The sequence below is a fragment of the Scyliorhinus canicula genome, chromosome 3 (genome assembly GCF_902713615.1).
Source record: "Scyliorhinus canicula chromosome 3, sScyCan1.1, whole genome shotgun sequence".
Classification (NCBI taxonomy): domain Eukaryota; kingdom Metazoa; phylum Chordata; class Chondrichthyes; order Carcharhiniformes; family Scyliorhinidae; genus Scyliorhinus; species Scyliorhinus canicula.
In genome coordinates, this window is record NC_052148.1 from 122,904,603 (window position 1) to 122,923,802 (window position 19,200).

General features: G+C 48.8%; 1 protein-coding gene across 2 annotated transcripts in view; it reads right to left on the reverse strand.

The window, feature by feature from the left end:
• LOC119962925 (PGAP2-interacting protein-like) overlaps positions 1-19,200 on the reverse strand; it is a 154,330-nt gene that overhangs the window by 17,804 nt on the left and 117,326 nt on the right. For both annotated transcript variants that reach the window (XM_038791202.1, XM_038791201.1), the window contains 3 exons: positions 10,781-10,930; positions 7,978-8,122; positions 7,267-7,328 (listed from right to left, as the gene is read on the reverse strand). In XM_038791202.1, coding sequence (XP_038647130.1) covers positions 7,267-7,328; positions 7,978-8,122; positions 10,781-10,930 — 357 coding nt within the window. The remainder of the gene's footprint in view (positions 1-7,266; positions 7,329-7,977; positions 8,123-10,780; positions 10,931-19,200) is intronic.

Genomic DNA, 19,200 nt, shown 5'->3' on the forward strand with positions numbered 1-19,200 from the left:
GGCAGCGGCTCCTAGAAGATGGGGCGAAGGATCTCCAAGGCACGGTAACGCACGCCTCTTCTCTCAAAACGGCCCACCGTAACCTCCGTACGTACTCCGCGGACCTTACGAACCCCTCTCGATCCCCTCCAGACTCGGCCACGCTACAGGCCTGTGCCACGCGACGATCCACTCACTCCGGGGGCTCCCCATGCTATTTCTGTAGGCAAGGCCAGCACCCATGCCAGCGTTGCCCGGCCCGATCTGCAATCTGCAACGACTGCGGGAAGAAAGGACTCTTCGCGAAAGTCTGCCTGGCTGGGCCCAAAGGCCACAAATGAAACCCTCATCAGGCCCAGAAATCAAACTCCCGGCCTCGCAGACCCCGCAACGCGGCCGCGCTGCGGCCGGGCACGCCCACTTCCGACGCGTCATCGATCACGTGCGAGTCATGGGAGCGGCCATCTTGGCGGCGGGCATCTTCGAAACCCGACACGTGCGACCGGCGGCGGCGGCCATCTTTTGACTCCGGGCGGCCATTTTGTGAGTTCGACTCTGACGGCCCGCAACTAGGAGCGATCGCACTCGATCAATCGCGGCCGAAACACCTGCGAAACTCAATGATGCGGGTGCGAATCAACGGCCACGACACTCCCTGCCTATTCGACTCCGGGAGCACGGAGAGCTATATCCACCCAGACACAGTGAGGCGCTGCTCCCTGCGCATCCACCCCGCATCCCAAACTATCGCTCTCGCCTCAGGGTCCTATTTGGTTCAAATCACGGGGTATTGTGTCACTGACCTCGCAATTCAAGGCGCGAAATACTCCCGTTTTAAACTTTACATCTTTCCTCAACTCTGCGCCCCCCTGCTGCTCAGCCTGGACTTTCAGTGCAGCCACCGGAGCCTGACACTGCAGTTCGGCGGACCCCTGCCCCCACTCACAGTATGCAGCCTGGCGACACTCAAAGTTGCGCCACCACGCCTCTTCGCGAACCTCACTCCCGACTGTAAGCCCATCGCCACCAAGAGTCGCCGGTACAGTACCCAAGACATGACTTTTATCAAGTCAGAGGTTCAGCGGCTACTAAAAGAGGGGGTCATAGAGGCCAGCAACAGCCCTTGGAGGGCCCAATTATTGGTAGTCCGCTCCGGAGAAAAGCAACGAATGGTAGTGGATTATAGCCAGACAATAAACCGCTTCACACAACTCGATGCTTACCCACTTCCCCGCATAGCTGAAATGGTGACTCAAATCGCCCAGTATCGGGTATTCTCCACGGTTGACCTCAAATCGGCCTATCATCAACTCCCTATCCGCTCAGAGGACCGCCCCTACACGGCTTTTGAAGCAGCCGGTCGGCTGTTTCACTTCCTCAGGGTCCCCTTTGGTGTTACAAACGGAGTCTCTGTTTTCCAGAGGCGATGGATCAAATGGTGGACCAGTACGGCTTACGGGCGACCTTCCCGTACTTGGACAACGTCACCATCTGCGGCCATGACCAGCAGGACCACGACGCAAACCTGAGGAAGTTCCTCCAGACTGCCCGGGCCCTCAACCTCACGTACAACAAAGAGAAATGCGTGTTCCACACAACCCGGCTAGACATCCTCGGCTACGCCGTGGAAAACGGGGTCCTAGGCCCGGACCCCGACCGCATGCGTCCCCTTAAGGAACTCCCCCTCCCCCGTAGCCTCAAGGCACTCAAACGGTTCTTGGGGCTCTTCTCCTATTACGCCCAGTGGGTCCCCAGATATGCGGACAAAGCCCGGCCACTCATTAAGACCACGGTTTTTCCACTGACGGATGAGGCCCAGTCGGCTTTCGACCGTATCAAGGCCGGCATCATCAAGGCCGCCATGCACGCGGTGGACGAAGCCATTCCCTTCCAAATAGAAAGCGACGCATCAGACGTCGCCCTGGTTGCTACCCTCAACCAAGCGGGCAGACCGGTAGCGGTCTTCTCCCGAACCCTCAACGCCTCGGAAATTCGGCACTCTGCAGTCGAGAAGGAGGCACAAGCCATAGTGGAGGCCGTGCGACACTGGAGGCACTACCTAGCTGGTAGGAGGTTCACCCTCGTCACCGACCAACGGTCGATCGCCTTTATGTTCGATAACGCACAATGGGGCAAAATAAAGAACGACAAAATTGTGAGGTGGAGAATAGAGCTCTCCACCTATACGTACGATATTAAATATCGCCCGGCGAAGCTCAACGAGTCCCCAGATGCTCTGTCTCGCGGCACGTGCGCCAACGCGCAATTGGACCGTCTGAGATCCAGCCACGATGACCTCTGCCACCCGGCTTGCCCACTTCATCAAGTCCCGCAACCTACCCTACTCCACAGGAGAGGTCAAGGCCATGACTAAGGCATACCAGATCTGTGCGGAATGCAAACCGCAATTCTATCGACCAGACAGGGCCCGCTTGATAAAGGCCTCTGGGCCCTTTGAGCGACTAAGCGTGGACTTCAAAGGGCCTCTCCCGTCCAACAACCGCAACATCTATTTCCTCACCGTCATCGACGAATTCTCCCGCTTCCCTTTTGCGGTCCCCTGCCCCGATATGACCTCGGCCTCCGTGATCAAGGCACTGCACAGCATCTTCACACTGTTTGGTTTCCCCGCTTATATTCACAGCGACCGGGGTACATCGTTCATGAGCGATGAGCTGCGTCGCTACCTGCTCAGCAAGGGCATCGCCTTAGCAGAACGACGAGCTATAACCCGCGGGGAAACGGGCAAGTGGAGAGGGAGAACGCGACAGTTTGGAAGGCTGTCCTCCTAGCCCTACGGTCAATGAGTCTCCCTATCGCCCGCTGGCAGGAGGTCCTACCCGATGCCCTGCACTCCATTAGGTCGCTCCTCTGTACGGCCATGAACGAGACCCCTCACAATCGTTTGTTTGTCTTCCCCAGGAAGTCCATCTCTGGGGTCTCGCTTCCACCCTGGCTGACGACTCCGTGTCCAGTCCTACTCCGGAGGCACGTGAGGAGCCATAAAACGGATCCAATAGTCGAGAGGGTCCACCTGCTGCACGCAAACCCTCAACATGCCTACGTCGAGCACCCCAACGGCAGGCAGGATACTGTCTCCCTGCGAGACCTGGCACCCGCTGGCTCTCCCACCGACCCCACCGACTCTCCCACCGCCCCCGACTTTTTCCCCACCGACCCCCCCCCTTCTACCGACGCTCCCGGCCCCGCACCGACCGCCGACTTCGACAGCGCCCCCCCCCATAGCGCCCCCTGCCCCCCAGCCGGCACCGACCACCCTAATCACTCCTGATACCCCCCCCCTCTCCAGGGTGGGCAAAGGCTCAGTCAACAGTGCTCCCGGATAGACCACCATCGGAACCGACCGCATCCACGGCGCCACCACCAGAGCAGCGAAAGTCAGCACGGACGATCAGACCACCACAATGACTGAACTTATAATTTAAAACACTTCACCCCCGACGGACTATGTGCTTTTTTTTAAACAGGGGGTGAATGTGATGATCGGTATTTACCTTTAATACCTTGCCCCTTTAAGAGGCTTGGAACCCTGGGGGACTCCGCCTCTGGCTACGCCCCCTGGAAACAGGATATAAGATGAGACTCCATTTTGCGAGCACACTTCTCTTGGATGCTGTCCTGTTCTCTGTTTATTAAAGCCTTTGATTACTGACCTCGCTTTTGCGTCGTAATTGAGAGTGCCTCATGCGCAAACTGCGAACACGGATGCTTTGAACCGACTCCCATTGCCGACGCACCCCCTGTCTCCACCAGTGGCAGACAACGTCATATCGGCCTTAGATTCTATGGACACCTTGCGAGTCACAGGCTCACAGATTCGTGAGTGGATGCAAAAAGGACCCGACCTTAATGAATTTACACCATATCGTCCTGCAGTGAAGACGCCTGAGGAGCTGTGGGTTTTCAGGACTAAACAACAAGAGTTTAGTGTGAAGGATGGCATTCTCCTTTTGCGAGCCTGGGGTATGCTCTTGAGAAAAGGCAGAAAGACTCTATTGCAGGACCAGCGCAATGGCCACCCAGGAGTGTCCACGATGAAGATGCCAGGAGCTTCGTATAGTGGCCAGGACTTTATGCATCAATGCACCGTGTGTCAGGAGTGTCAAAAGCTTCCATCAGCAGCACCCCTTCACCCCTGAGATGGCCAGGCTGATCCTACGTATGGCTGCATGCTGACTTAGCCGGACCTCTTCGAGGCTCGATGTTCCTGCTAATAGTGGATACCCACTCAAAATGGTTGGACATCTATCGAATGCCATCCACCACTTCAAGGGCTACCATCAAGAAGTTGTGTCTTTTGTTCAGTATTGGCAGGAAAGTGGAGAGGAGACAGGATCTCCAGAAACAACACCACTTCAGATGGATGCAGGACAGATGCTTTCAGCCAGGGGGCATCGTATATGACTGTAACCTCATAGAATCCACCGAGATGATTCCCGGTGGACACCAGGTACCATAGTGGAAAGGACTGGATCGGAGTCGTACATGGTGAAAACACGGGAGCGGATAGTGTGAAAGCACATGGATCACCTTAAATGCAGGGAGCCCGTACCAGGACCGGCCCTGCTTATTGAGTCAGCCCTCCATTCCTCCTGCTCATCACCAAGAGCCAAGGGGCAACAGTCCCCAGAGGCCAGGACACAGAGATGCACAAGGATGTCTCAGGGTCAGACATGGATCATCCACAAGCATCCATAGTTACTGACGACAGTTCGATCAGGGAGAAGCAGCGCTCCCGAATGCGTTACATGGCCCCCCCCCAACCCAGCCCCACAATCGATGGAAGCGCAACCACGGGCAAAGCAAAGAAGGAGGCCTCCTCCACCCTCTACAACAGAGGTGCTTGCGGGCTTCATGAGGGGGGGGGGATATAATAATCCCCATGAGACCCACGGGGATGACCCGATTGATCTCCCCATGTGGCTCGCAGAGTATGAGATCCCCCGCTGAGGCGCAGAGATCTGGTTAACAGCGGGGCTGGTTAAAACCCACCGATAAAGCTGACCAGGAAGGAAACTGTTATCTTCAGATGGTCCTGGCTGGGACTCTATGTACTCCCTGTCACTGTGCGGCTTTGCTTTGGCTTGTTGAATAAACCTTACTGTTTGAATCCTTCTCGGGACTCCCGTGATTGTATACTCCACTGGCCACTTGCATGGATCTAACGCAAACTTTTATTTGGATAGGAAGCAGATTTGGAATTTCCTTGAGTTTCTCCTAATCCACCATTGTAATTTAATTGGAAGTATGGTGGGGGTTAAGAAAACTATTCCTTTTTACAAAATTTGGAATACCCAATTATTTTTTTCCCATGAAGGGACAATTTAACATTGCCAATCCACCTACTCTGCACATCTTTTTGGGTTGGGGGGGTGAGACCCACGCAGACATGGTGGCTAGAGGCCGGGATTAAACCAGGATCCTCAGCACCGTGAGGCAGTAGTGCTAACCACTGTGCAATCGTGCCACCCTCAAAGAAAGCTTTTCATGTTGCACTTCTGCCAACGTTGGAAAGCAAAGCAGGAATCTCTCTGAGTAACTTACAGACCCAACAGGAATAAATGTGAACAGTGTGCCGATTTTACTATTTATTCCCTTCGTTGCAATTTCACAGACACTTCATGCAAATAGAACTTGTGATGGAGCAAAACATTACTTTGGGAAAGTATGGGGAAAATACTTCAACAGTATCCTAACATGTATAGCAAACAAACTTTGTTATCACAGAATTCTAACTCATTGCTAACATAAATAATTTATGTCTTAAACATTTGTTAAAATAAATTCTGAATGAAGCTTTAATCCATTTTCACAAAATGTTTTAGTCATGATTTTGAAACGATTTTGAAATGTTCAGGGTTGTATTTTGCCATTTTGTTGTTGGTCACTGCACATGTCTCCTACATGGAAATGCAGCTGCAAACAGATTGTAACACATGACATATGCAACAGACACACTTTGTTCTCCGGGTAGATTGTTGGACAAAGATTTTTTTAAAATTATGCCAACAACTAACAAATACTTAATAATAAAGCTCGCAACTACAGGCCAATCGGCTTCACTTCAGTGGTAGGGAAATTTCTGGAAACTGTAGTCTGGGACAAAATCAATAGTCACTTAGACAAGTGCAGGATAATTAAGAAAAGCCAGCATGGATTCATCAAGGGAAAATCATGTTTGACTAATTTGCTGTTGTTTTTGAGGAGGTAACAGAGAAGGTTGATGAGGGCAATGCTGTTGATGTGATGTATGGAATAAAAGGGAAAGTTGGCACTTGGTAGGAACTTAGCTGACAACAAACAGCCATTTGGTTGTTTTTCAAATTGGAGGGAGGTTTTTCCTGGAGTTCCCAGGGTCAATGTTAAAATCCTTGTCAACTGTGATGAGGATAATCTTGAATTTCAAAAGGACAGACATGTTGGTGGAATGGGCAGATAAGTTGCAGGTGAAGTTCAATGCAGAGAAGTGTGAGGTCATTAATTTTGGCAGGAACAGTAAGGAGAGAAAGTATAAAATAAAATGAGAAATTCTAAAAGAGGTGCAGGAATAGAGGGACCTCGGTGTATCTGTACATAAGTCATTGAAGGTGGCAGGGCAGATCTTAGGCTTTATTAATAGGACATTAAGTGCGAGAGTAAGGAAGCCATGTTGAACTTGTATAAAATATTAATTAGGTCTCATCTGGAGCACTGCTTCCAGTTTTGGGCGCCATACTTGAGGAAGGATGTGAAGGCAGTGGAGACCGTATAGAGGAGATTCACATGGATAATTCTAGAGATAAAGAACTCAAACCATGAGGACAGATTGGAGAGGTTAGGATTGTTTTCCTTGGAGAAAATAAGGCTGAATGGAGACTTGATAGAGGTATTCAAGAACTTGAGAGGTAGGGACAGACAAATCGTGAGAAACTGTTCCGACTTGACAGCATGAAGAATTAGAGGGCACAGAAGTGATGCAAGGAAAAAACCTTCACCCAAAGGGTGTTTGGAGTCTGGAATAAACTTCCAGAGAGGGTGATGGAGACAAATTTGATCGGGGTATTCAACTGCTAACTGAAAGGAAAGAATGTGCAAGGTTAGGGGGATAAGGCAGGAGAGTGAGACTGGGTAAAATGCTCTGAGATCCATGTGCAGACTCAATGGGCCATATGGCTTCCTGCCATTTGTGAAGATTCTGTGAAACTACAGATTCATGAGCAAAGTACTTATTCTTCATTCTTATCAGAAAACATGTCACAACATTGAGGCCAAAATATTGCAACTAACCTTATTAGTCCACGGTACATGATGTACTCACACCATCTATCTGGATCAGTGTGATCTATATCCTAAAAGAAATAGAATAATCAAGGAAAATGTTTTTGGAAAGGTGTTTGACATAGTGAAGCTACAAACGGTTTGTTTTATTTTACCCTGGTTTTGTTCAAAGTTCTGTTAATTTTAATAAACTGTTTACTAGCTCTTCGGCCAGTGAGTAGTGGCTCCATTTTCATCACAATCTACTGATTCACAATCCCATCAAATTCACTTTTTAGATGTCTCTGATGTCTTGCAAGAATTTAATTCTATACTATACACAAGGGTGAGAGTTGCTGAATACAAAAAGGTCTGACATGTTTATTACCATCAAGACTGTAAACTAATGCATGTGTATAAAATCAGCAAAGTAACCTCAGCATTTCAGCATAGTCAATGCATGTAATACCAGATGAAGTCTATGCTAACAATCCTTGCTGGATTATGTATGTGCGAAGCAATGGACCATGGCAGCACTTTGCAAACTATTTTCCAATCCATTTTAAGTCACCACCACCTTCTCAAGGGCAATTGGGGATGGCAACAAATGCTGGCCTTGCCAGGAATGTCCACATCCCATGAAAGAAATGGAGACTTCAGTGTAACGATTAAAATTAAAACGTTAGTACATAATATTAAGAGTAATTTTTACACCGTTCACTTTCATGGATGTGCGCTTACCTTTACATTTCCAATTTTTCTAATCTGTATATAGTCTCTGGAGCCAGGTGCAGAAGTAATGTAACCCAGAAATACCAGAGGCTGTGGGATTTCCTTCAGTAAGTTGGAAATGTACTGTGCCTGCAACTTCCTGTCTAAATCATCCCTGACAAAAGCAAATAAATTGAGGAAATCTTGTAATACAATAACAATTGAAATGTTGAAATCTACAAAATTACTAGTTTTTAAAGTCTTTATAAATAAACCATAGTTACTGATCCTGTTGTTCCACTACAAAGTGTATGTTTGCATCAAAGGTGAGTACAAGGTTAGGATTGGCTGTGATGGCCCCATGACTGAATCATTTGCTGACATCCATCGTTTAGTCTCAAATATAAGAGCATAAGAAAGGAATAGAAGTAGGACATTTGGCCTCTTGAGCCTTCTCCATAATTTAATAAGATCATAGCTAATCCAATAATGGCCTTAACTCCATTTTCCTGCCTGTTCCCTGTAACCCTTGACACCCTTGTCAATCAAAAATCTGACCAACTCAGCCTTGAATATATTCAGTGACCCAGTTTCTACTGTGCACTGCAGAAGAGAATTCCAAACACTAACGACCCTCAGAGAGTAAATTCTTCTTTGTCTCCATCTTAACTGGCTGGATTCTCCGCTGTCGAGATTCTCCGTTTCGCCGGCAGCCTGGGGGTTTCCCGACAGCGTGGGAAATCTGGTACGGCAGGATAATCCCCCCCAGCAGTTATTTTAAAACTGTGCCGCCAAATCTAGATTTTCCCCCATGAAAGGAAACATCCTCTCAGCATCTACCCGTTTCAGCCCCCTTAGAATCTTGTTTCCAAAAAAATCACCTCCCAATCTCCTAAACTCCAATGGGTATAGGCCCAACTTGTTCAAATTTTCCTCCGAAAATGAACTCCTCATCCCAGGAATCAGTCGACTGAACCTTCTCTGAACTGCTTCCAAAGAAAGTATATCCCTCCTAAAGGTAACTTTTACACAGTACTCTACATATGGTTTCACCAATGACCTGTACAGTTGTAAAAAGACTTCCCTACTATATACTCCATCTCAGTCACAATAAAGGCCAGTATTCCAATTGCCTTCTTAATTTCTTGCTTTACCTGCAATCTGACACCAGGACACCAGACCCCTCTGCATTGTGGCATTCGGTAATCTCTCTCCACTTAAATGATGTACTGCTTTCCTATTCTTCTTGCCATAGTGGATAACCTCTCGTTTTTCCACATTATACGCCATCTGCCAAATTTCTGCCCACTTACTTAACCTATCTATATCTCTTTGCAGGCTCTTTGTATCATCCTCTTAATTTGCTTTCTTACATACCTTCATATCATCAGAAAATTTGGCTACAGTAACGTCAGTCCCTTCATCCAAGTCAATAATACAGATCTTAAATAATTGAGCTCTCATTGCTGATCCCTGTGGCACTCTGCTGCCTCATTTTCCATCCTGAAAATGACCTTTTTATTCAAACTCTTCGTTTCCTGTAGTTGACCGGTCCTCCATCCCTGCTAATACGTACCCCCAATACCACAAAGTATTATCTTCTGTCGTAACCTTTTACGTTGCACCTTATCGACTGTCTTTTGGAAATCTAGATACACTACATTTATTGGTTTCCCCTTTATCCACCCTGCTTGTTACTGCCACTAGAACTCTAATAAAATTGTCAAACACAGTGTCCCTTTCTCAAAACCATGTTGATAGTTTTGTGATTTTCTAAATGTACCGCTTAATAATGGATTCATGCATTTTCCCACTGATGGGCATTAAACTAACTGGCCTGTAAATACCTGCTTTCTGTCACCCTGATTCTTGAACAGAGGTTTAAAATCGCCTAGAATCTATGGAATTTTAGAAGATTACAACTCATGCATCCACTATCTCTGCTGCCACTTTTTATTAGACTCTAGAATGGGGCCATCAGATTTAGTGAATTTGGCAATCATAAGTTCCATTAATTTCCCAACACTTTTTCCCAAGTGATGGTGTTTATTTTAAGTTCCTCCTTCCCTTTTGCCTCTTGATTTTCTTCTATTCTTGGGATACTTTTTGTTTTCATAGAATTGAATCTGATGTTTTCATAGAATTTACAGTGCAGCAGGAGGCCATTCGGCCCATTGAGTCTGCACTGGCTCTTGGAAAGAGCACTCCAATTAAGCCCATGCCTCCACCCTATCCCAGTAACCTGCCTAACCTTTTGGACACAAAGAGGCAATGTAGCATGGCCAATCCACCTAACCTGAACATCTTTAGACTGTGGGAGGAAACCGGAGCACCCGGAGGAAACCCACGCAGACATGGGTGGAAAGTGCAAACTCCATACAGACAGTCACCCAAGGCCGGAATTGAACCCGGGACCCTGGAGCTGTGTCTTCTACTATGAAGATGGAGACAACATACTTGTTCAAAGTCCCTGCCATTTCCATGTTTCCCCTTATTAATTCCTCTGTCTCATCCTCAAAACAACATAGGCTCATTTTAGCTGGTATTTTTCTTTTTATATTTTATATTTGTAGACTTTTGCTGTCTGTTTTTATATTAATTGCTAGTTTTCTCTCCTACTCAAACTTCAAAAATCATCCATTGCTGGTTTCTAAAATGTTCCCAATCTTCTGGCTTACTGCCATCATATGAAACTCATTTCTATTTGTGCTATCTCTTCATCCATTTTTTTCCAAATTCAAATGAGCCTACAGCAATGCTGTTGTGTACAGGAAGGTACAAAGTCAGGGAGGGGAACATTTAAATTGTTAAATCAATGAGAACATTCACTTACTCCTCATTGCCAAAATGAGCAACAACGAAGTCCATGAGATTTCCTGAAATGTTCACGGTCATTGAAATGGCAGGAGCAAGCTCTCCTTGTGGCGATGGAAGAAGATGATGCATGGATCGAACTATGGGGTACCGCGACAAAATCATTGTCCTATACACCAAAAATACATAAGATTTCCGGTTAGGTAGGCAGTTGTACATTCATTTTGATAAGAACGTTTATTATAATTTGAGGCAATGTTTTAATTGTACGGGAAGATCCCAGAATGGAACCACGGTCAAAAAAACATATCTGTTACTTTTTAAAAGTAAAATACGGACAATGTCACGGGACTGCTAATTAGTTTTGACAATAAGACAAAAATAATTATTAAGCATGAAAAAATTGGATTATAGTACAATACTCCTTTACTCACCCCTTTGACAATTACACACAGGTTATAGGATTAACATGGATACAAAGTACACCTTAATGTACATTGGACTCATTAACACAAAGTCCCTTTTAGGCACACAAGATGGCTGTGGGCAAATGCACTCTCCACTCTGAACCCCAAGTGAATGTTTGTGGATGTCTCCTCAAAATCACCCCAGATGATTGACACATGAGAGTTGCCAAATTCCACTCCCCAAAACACACAAAGAACAAAGAAAAGTACAGCACAGGAACAGGCCCTTTGGCCCTCCAAGCCTGTGCCGACCATGCTGCTGTCTAAATTAAAATCTTCTGCACTTCTGGGGTCTGTATTCCTCTATTCCCATCCTATTCATGTATTTGTCAAGATGCCCCTTAAACGTCACTATCGTCCCTGCTTCCACCACCTCCTCCGGCAGCGAGTTCCAGGCACCCACTACCCTCTGTGTAAAAAAGCCTGCCTCATACATCTCATCTAAACCTTGCCCCTCACACCTTAAACCTATGCCCCCTAATAATTGACCCCTCTACCCTGGGAAAAAGCCTCTGCCTATTCACTCTGCCTATGACCCTCATAATTTTGTAGACCTCTATCAGGTCGCCCCTCAACCTCCGTCATTCCAGTGAGAACAAACCAAGTTTATTCAACCTCTCCTCATAGCTAATGCCCTCAATACCAGGCAACATCCTGGTAAATCTCTTCTGCACCCTCTCTAAAGCCTTCACATCCTTCTGGTACTGTGGCGACCACAATTGAACACTATACTCCAAGTGTGGCCTCACCAAGGTTCTATACAGCTGCAACATGACTTGCCAATTTCTATACTCAATGCCCCGGCCAATGAAGGCAAGCATGCCGTATGTCTTCTTGACTACCATCTCCACCTGTGTTGCCCCTTTCAGTGACCTGTGGACCTGTACACCTAGATCTCTCTGACTGTCAATACTCTTGAGGGTTCTACCAGTCACTGTATATTCCCTACCTGCATTAGACCTTCCAAAATGCATTACGTCATATTTGTCCAGATTAAACTCCGTCTGCCATCTCTCCGTCCGAGTCTCCACACGATTTAAATCATGCTGTATCCTCTGACAATTCTCATCGCTATCCGCAATTCCACCAACATTTGCGTCATCTGCAAACTTACTAATCAGACCAGTTACATTTTCCTACAAATCATTTATATATACTACGAACAGCAACGGTCCCAGCACTGATCCCTGCGGAACACCACCAGTCACAGCCCTCCAATCAGAAAAGCACCCTTCCATTGCTACTCTCTGCCTTCTATGACCTAGCCAGTTCTGTATCCATCTTGCCAGCTCACCCCTGATCCCGTGGACTTCACCTTTTGTACCAGTCTGCCATGAGGGACATATAGACAACATCCACTGCCCTACCTGCATCAATCATCTTTGTGACCTCCTCAAAAACTCTATTAAGTTAGTGAGACACGACCTCCCCTTCACAAAACTGTGCTTCCTCTCGCTAATACGTCCATTTGCTTCCAAATGGGAGCAGATCCTGTCTCGAAGAATTCTCTCCAGTAATTTCCCTACCCCTGATGTAAGGTTCACCAGCCTGTAGTTCCCTGTATCATCCTTGCTACCGTTCTTAAACAAAGGAACAACATTGGCTATTCTCCAGTCCTCCGGGCTATCACCTGAAGACAGTGAGGATTTCTGTCAAGGCCTCAGCAATTTCCTCTCTAGCCTCCTTCAGTATTCTGGGGTATATCCCATCAGGCCCTGGGGACTTATCTACCTTAATATTTTTCAAGACGCCCAACACCTCATCGTTTTGGATCTCAATGTGACCCAGGCTATCTACACACCCAGACCCAACATCCACCAATTCATTCTCTTTGGTGAATACTGATGCAAAGTATTCATTTAGTACCTTGCCCATTTCCTCTGGCTCCACACATAGATTCCTTCCCTGTCCTTCAGTGGGCCTACCCTTTCCCTGGCTACCCTCTTGCTTTTTATGTACGTGTAAAAAGCCTTGGGCTTTTCCTTAACCCTATTTGCCAATGACTTTTCTTGACCCCTTTTAGCCCTCCTGACTCCTTGCTTAAGTTCCTTCCTACTTTCCTTATATTCCACACAGGCTTCGTCTGTTCTCAGCCTTCTTGCCCTGACAAATACCTCCTTTTTCTTTTTGACGAGGCCTACAATATCTCTCGTTATCCAAGGTTGCCGAAATTTGCCGTATTTATCCTTCTTCCTCTCAAGAACATGCCGGTCCTGAATTCCTTTCAACAGACATTTGAAAGCCTCCCCCATGTCAGATGTTGATTTACCCTCAAACATCTGCTCCCAATCTAGGTTCTTCGGTTCCTACCTAATATTGTTATAAATAGCTTTCCCCCAATTTAGCACATTCACCCGAGGACCACTCTTATCTTTGTCCACCAGCACTTTAAAACTTACTGAATTGTGGTCACTGTTCCCGAAATGCTCCCCTACTGAAACTTCTACCACCTAGCCAGGCTCATTCCCCAATACCAGGTCCAGTACAGCCCCTTCCCTAGTTGGACTATCTATATATTGTTTTAAGAAGTCCTCCTGGATGCTCCTTACAAACTCTGCCCCGTCCAAGCCCCTAGCGCTAAGTGAATAATCTCTCATAATTATAATTCTTTTCATTGGCGCTTTGCATTCCAAAATCCAGACCATGTTTTCCAAATGACACTTATAATCAAAGCTTACACTCCATTTTTATCAGCGACCCCAGTCCAAGATTTGACACGCACACCTTTATGATTATTTTTCCTTTTTGTTTAAAACGCATTTATTCACACTTGTATCAAAGTAGGTTACAGCAAGTAAACACCCCGGGAAATATTCTTCCCAACAATCAACTATACAGTTTCTACTGAGTTTTCTCCTTTTTCACCCCCCCCCCCCCCCCCCCCCATCACCCACCGCACCCCCCACCCCCCTGCGATGAACAGCTCCTCAAACACTGTCCCAAACATCCCCCACCTTTTCTCAAACTCCCCTGCTGAGCCCCTTAACTCATACTCTATCTTCTCTAAACGCAGGAAGTCATACAGGTCACCCAACCATGCTGCTGTCCCCGGTGGCGATGCCGACCGCCACTCCAGCAAAATTCGTCGCCGTGCAATCAGAGAGGCGAAGGCCAAGACATCGGCCTTACTCCTCTCCATGAGCTCCGGCTTCTCTGAAACCCCAAATATCATCACCAAAGGGTCTGGGTCCACTCCCTCCTCCACTATCCTGGCTAAGACTGTGAACACTCCGACCCAGAATCTTCACAATTTTTCACAACCCCAAAACATGTGCGCATGATTCGCTGGGCCTTGCCCACACCTCTGACACTCATCTGCTACCCCCTGAAAGAACCCACTCATTCTCGCCCGAGTCATGTGCACCCTGTGCACCACCTTAAACTGTATCAGGCTCGTCCTTGCACAAGAGGAGGTCCTGTTTACCCTTTGCAGTGCCTCACTCCATACTCCCCAATTGATGCCAATTCCCACGCTTCCCATTTCTCCTTGATCTACACCACCCATTCGCCTCCCTGCTCCCCCAGCCACTTATATACATCCCCAATTCTTCCCTCCCTTCCACATCCGGAAGCAGCAGTCACTCCAGCAGGGTGTATCCCGGCAATCTAGGGAACCCCTTCCAGACCTTTTGTGCCAAGTCCCTAACCTGTAGATACCTGAACTGACTACCCCTCGGCAGCTCTACCCTCCCCCTTAGCTCCTCCAGATTGGCGAACCTTTCCTCCAAATGCAAACCCCTCAGCTTGACCAGCCCCACTTCCCTCCACCTCCTGTGTACACTATCCATCACCCCCCGGCTCAAACCCATGATTTTCGCACAGCGGCGTTAGCACCGACATCCCTTCCACCCTAAAATGCCTCCTCAGCTGATTCCATATCTTCACCCTGGACTGCACCACTGGGCTCCTTGAGTACCTACTCGGAGCCATTGGCTATGCTGCCGTCACCATAGCCCTCAAACTAGACCCCTTACAAGATTCCTCCTCCATTCTAACCCACTCTACCCCTTATCCTTCCCACCACCGCCACACCTTGTCCACATTCGCCGCCCAATAATAATGAAGCAAGTTTGGCAAAGCCAACCCCCCCCCCCCCCCCCGCTGCCTCTGTAGCAGAGTCCTCCCCACCCTCGGCACCTTCCCCGCCCATACAAAGTCAGAGATGATTGTGTCCACTTTCCGTAAAAAGTCCTTTGGTATAAAGATCGGGAGAGCCTGAAAGATAACCAAGAACCTCGGCAGAATATTCATTTTCACCACTTGGACCCTTCCCGCCAAAGTTAAGTGCAGTGTATCCCACCTCTCTAGATCCTCCCTGGCCTCTGCCACCAGCTTCGTTAAATTCCACTTATGGAGCCCTGTCCAGCCCCTCGCTACCTGAATCCCCAAGTACCTAAACCTATCCCTCGCTACCGTAAATGGCATCCCCCCTAAATTAGCCCGCTGTGCCAGCTCATTCACCGGGAATACCTCGCTTATCCCTACATTCAGCTTGTATCCCGAGAACCGCCAAACCTCCCCAACAGGCCCATAATCCTTCCCATACTCTCCAACGGATCCGAAACATACAGCAAGAGGTCATTGGCATAGAGCGACACCCGATGCTCCCTCTGTCCCCTCATTATCCCCTCTGCCACTCCCCTGAGCCATCGCCAATGGCTCCATGGCCAGCGCAAACAGCAGAGGCGACAGCGGGCACCCCTGCCTTGTACCCCTGTGTAAGTCAAAGCTTCGTGAGCTCATATCATTCGTCCTCACCCTCGCTCTTGGCGCCACATACAGCAACCGCACCCATGCCACAAATCTCGGCCCAAACCCAAACCATCCCAAAACTTCAAACAAGTACCACCACTCTACCCGGTCAAATGCCTTCTCCGCGTCCATGGACACCTCCACCTCCGGTACCAGAGCTCTCGACGGATTCATCACCACATTCAACAACCATCTTATATTACTCGTGAGCTGCCTGCCCTTCACGAAGCCTGTTTGATCTTCTGCAACCACCCCCGGGACACAATCCTCCATCCTCCCCGCCAACAACTTAGCCAATACTTTCACATCCGTGTTCAATAGTGATTTGGGTCTATACGACCCACATTCCACTGGATCCTTCCCTTTTTTGGGGATTTGTGTGATTACTGCCTGCTTCACTGTCTCTGGCAACTCCCCCTTCTCCAGTGCTTCATTAAACGCCCCCAACAGATGTGATACCAGGTGCGCCGCAAATTCCTTATAAAATTCTGCCGGGTACCCATCCGGCCCAGGGGCCTTCCCCGACTTCATACCCCTGATACTATCCAGCACCTCCCTCAGCCCCAGGGGCTCCTCCAACGCCTGCCTCTTTACTTCCTCCACCTGGGGAAATTCTAGCTCGTCCAGAAACCACCCCATGTCCCCCTCCTCTCCTCCTGGGTCTGACTCATAAAGTCCCTGGTAATATTCTAAATGCCTCATTTATCTTCCCTGGCTCTGACACCACATCCCCAGCCCCAGTCCGGATCTTCAATATTTCCCTGAACGCAGCTGGTACACCAGCATGCGACTCGCCTTCTCCCCATACTTATTGCACTCCTCTTGCCCTACGCAGCTGCCCTACCGCCCTCCCCATTGTCAGCCTGTCAAATTGCCCTTGCAACTTTTTCCTCCTTGCCAATCCCTCCATGGTGGGCACCCTCAAATATTCTCTGTCCACCTCCACTATCTCGCTCACCAGACGGTCATGTTCCGCCCTCCTTTCTTTATTCGCACGAACCGTAAATTAGATTATTTCTCCCTGGACCACTACCTTCAGTGCTTCCCAAAAAATGCCCGCCGACACCTCCCCATTCTGATTGAACTCCACATAATCCCTAATCGCCAACCGCACCTTATCACAAAAACCTCCATCTGCCAACAACCCCGAGTCAAACCTCCACCCCAGCCTCTGCTCTCGTCCTATACTGAACCGAATATCCAGCCAGTGGGGTGCATGGCCCAAGATAACTATCCCCACATACTCTGCCCCCTCCACCCCAACCAAAATCTCCCGACTCACTACAAAGTAATCAATCCTCGAATACACCTTATAGACGTGTGAAAAGAAGGAATACACCCTTCCCCCGGGTTCTGAATGCACCATGGATCCACCATACCCATCCTCTCCATAAACCCTCCCCCCCCCCAGCTCCCTGGCCATTCGTACCCCACCCATCGACCTGGGGCTCGATCTATCCACCCTCGGCTCTAGGACACTGTAAAAATCTCCTCCCATGATCAACTGGTACGTGGCCAAATACGAGATTGCTGCCAGCAACCCCCTCATAAAACCCACATCATCCCAATTTGGGGCATACACATTTACCAACACGACCGGTGCCCCTTCCAATACCCCACTCACAATCACATATCTCCCACCTGGATCCCTCACCTCCTTCACACTCACGAATCTCATTTTTTTGCCCATTAAAATCACCACACCCCTCAATTTCAAATCAAACCCCGAGTGAAATACCTGCCCGACCCACCCCTTCCTTAACCTAACCTGGTCCTTCACACGGAGGTGTGTCTCCCGCAAAAAGACAACCCCTGCTTTCAACCTCCTGAGGTGCGCCAACACCCATGACCTTTTAACCGGCCCATTCAGTCCCCGGACGTTCCATGTTACCAACCTTACCGGAGGCTTGCGCCTCCAATTCCTTCTGCCGTCTGTCATCTTCCCCACTTAACCCCTGCCCCTTTAATTCCACTCTGTACCTAGCCCATCCCAGATAGCCCCTTTCTTCGCCCTTGACCATGTCATCTCTCACCCCCGTCGCGTCGCAGAAACCCCCCCCCCCAAGCTTTTCCCCTTCCCCCCCCCACTTCCCCTTTCCCCTATCCTCCCGGCCACCCCTCTTGGCCTTCTCTCCCACCACCTCACTTCCGTTCACCAGCATAACCTGCTAGCGTGGCTGCCCCTGCCCAAAGGCACATCCTAATAACCTCCCCCTCCCTCTCTCAGCCCTCCCCCTCCCTCTCCCCCCCCCCCCCCCCCCCCCATTCCTCAGCTCAAAGAAGGCGGCCTCCTGCTGGCCTTACCCTGCCCCACCCAAACAAGGACTTCTCCTGAACTCCAGGTTGCCTTCTCCAAAAGCAAACAAACAGATGTTAAACACAAACAGTCCCATAAAACAGGAGGGGGGGGATGGGAACATCCATCCCCACATAAACTTTTCACCCCGACAACTCTTTACAATCTCAACATTGAACAGAAACCCCTTCCACAAAAAAAGGCAAAAATCCCCCAATCCCTATGATGAGACCATCAATTCACGTGACACGTGGTTAGAAGCGAACAGTGGTTTTAATCGTCTTACAACAGAACCTGCCTGTGACAAGATGAACTCTTGATGAACTGGCAGGCAGGCTCACAACAGCAACCTTTATACTTCTGGTTAGGGGTGGAGCCATGGGCGGAGCCAAGGGTAGAGCCCAGTACAAGCTCCTCATCTCCCCCTATGGGTAGAGCCGCGCAACTACACATGATCTGATACAAGGTACAGGCTCAACACATGTTGTACAATACAGCGTGGATTATTAGTGTTTATAATTCACCACATTCACCCCCTGTGAAAAAATCAAGTCCGGCGGGGGTGATGGCTTACAAACTGAGTCTGTCCGGTGGCCGAGTTGTCCGTTGTGATCGGCGGAGCACCGGGGTTGCAGCCTCTTCTGGTGGCTGGACGATCACGGTTGGTTGGGGTATGATGGCGGACTCCGGGGGTGATTCTGTATGAGCTTCGTACCCGTCTGGTTCGACTGGGGACTGGGGGCGCTGGAAGCTTGTGGGCGCAGGTGTGCGGAACATGTGTAGCGACCCGGTAGGTGCGGGGGCGTGGGGCGCGACGAGTTGGTTGAGGTGTAGTGTGATGGGTACCTCGGCGGTGGTAGTGGTGGGATTCGATCCTGCCGGCGCTAGTTCCCGGAGGGATACAGTGTCCTGACGGCCGCCAGG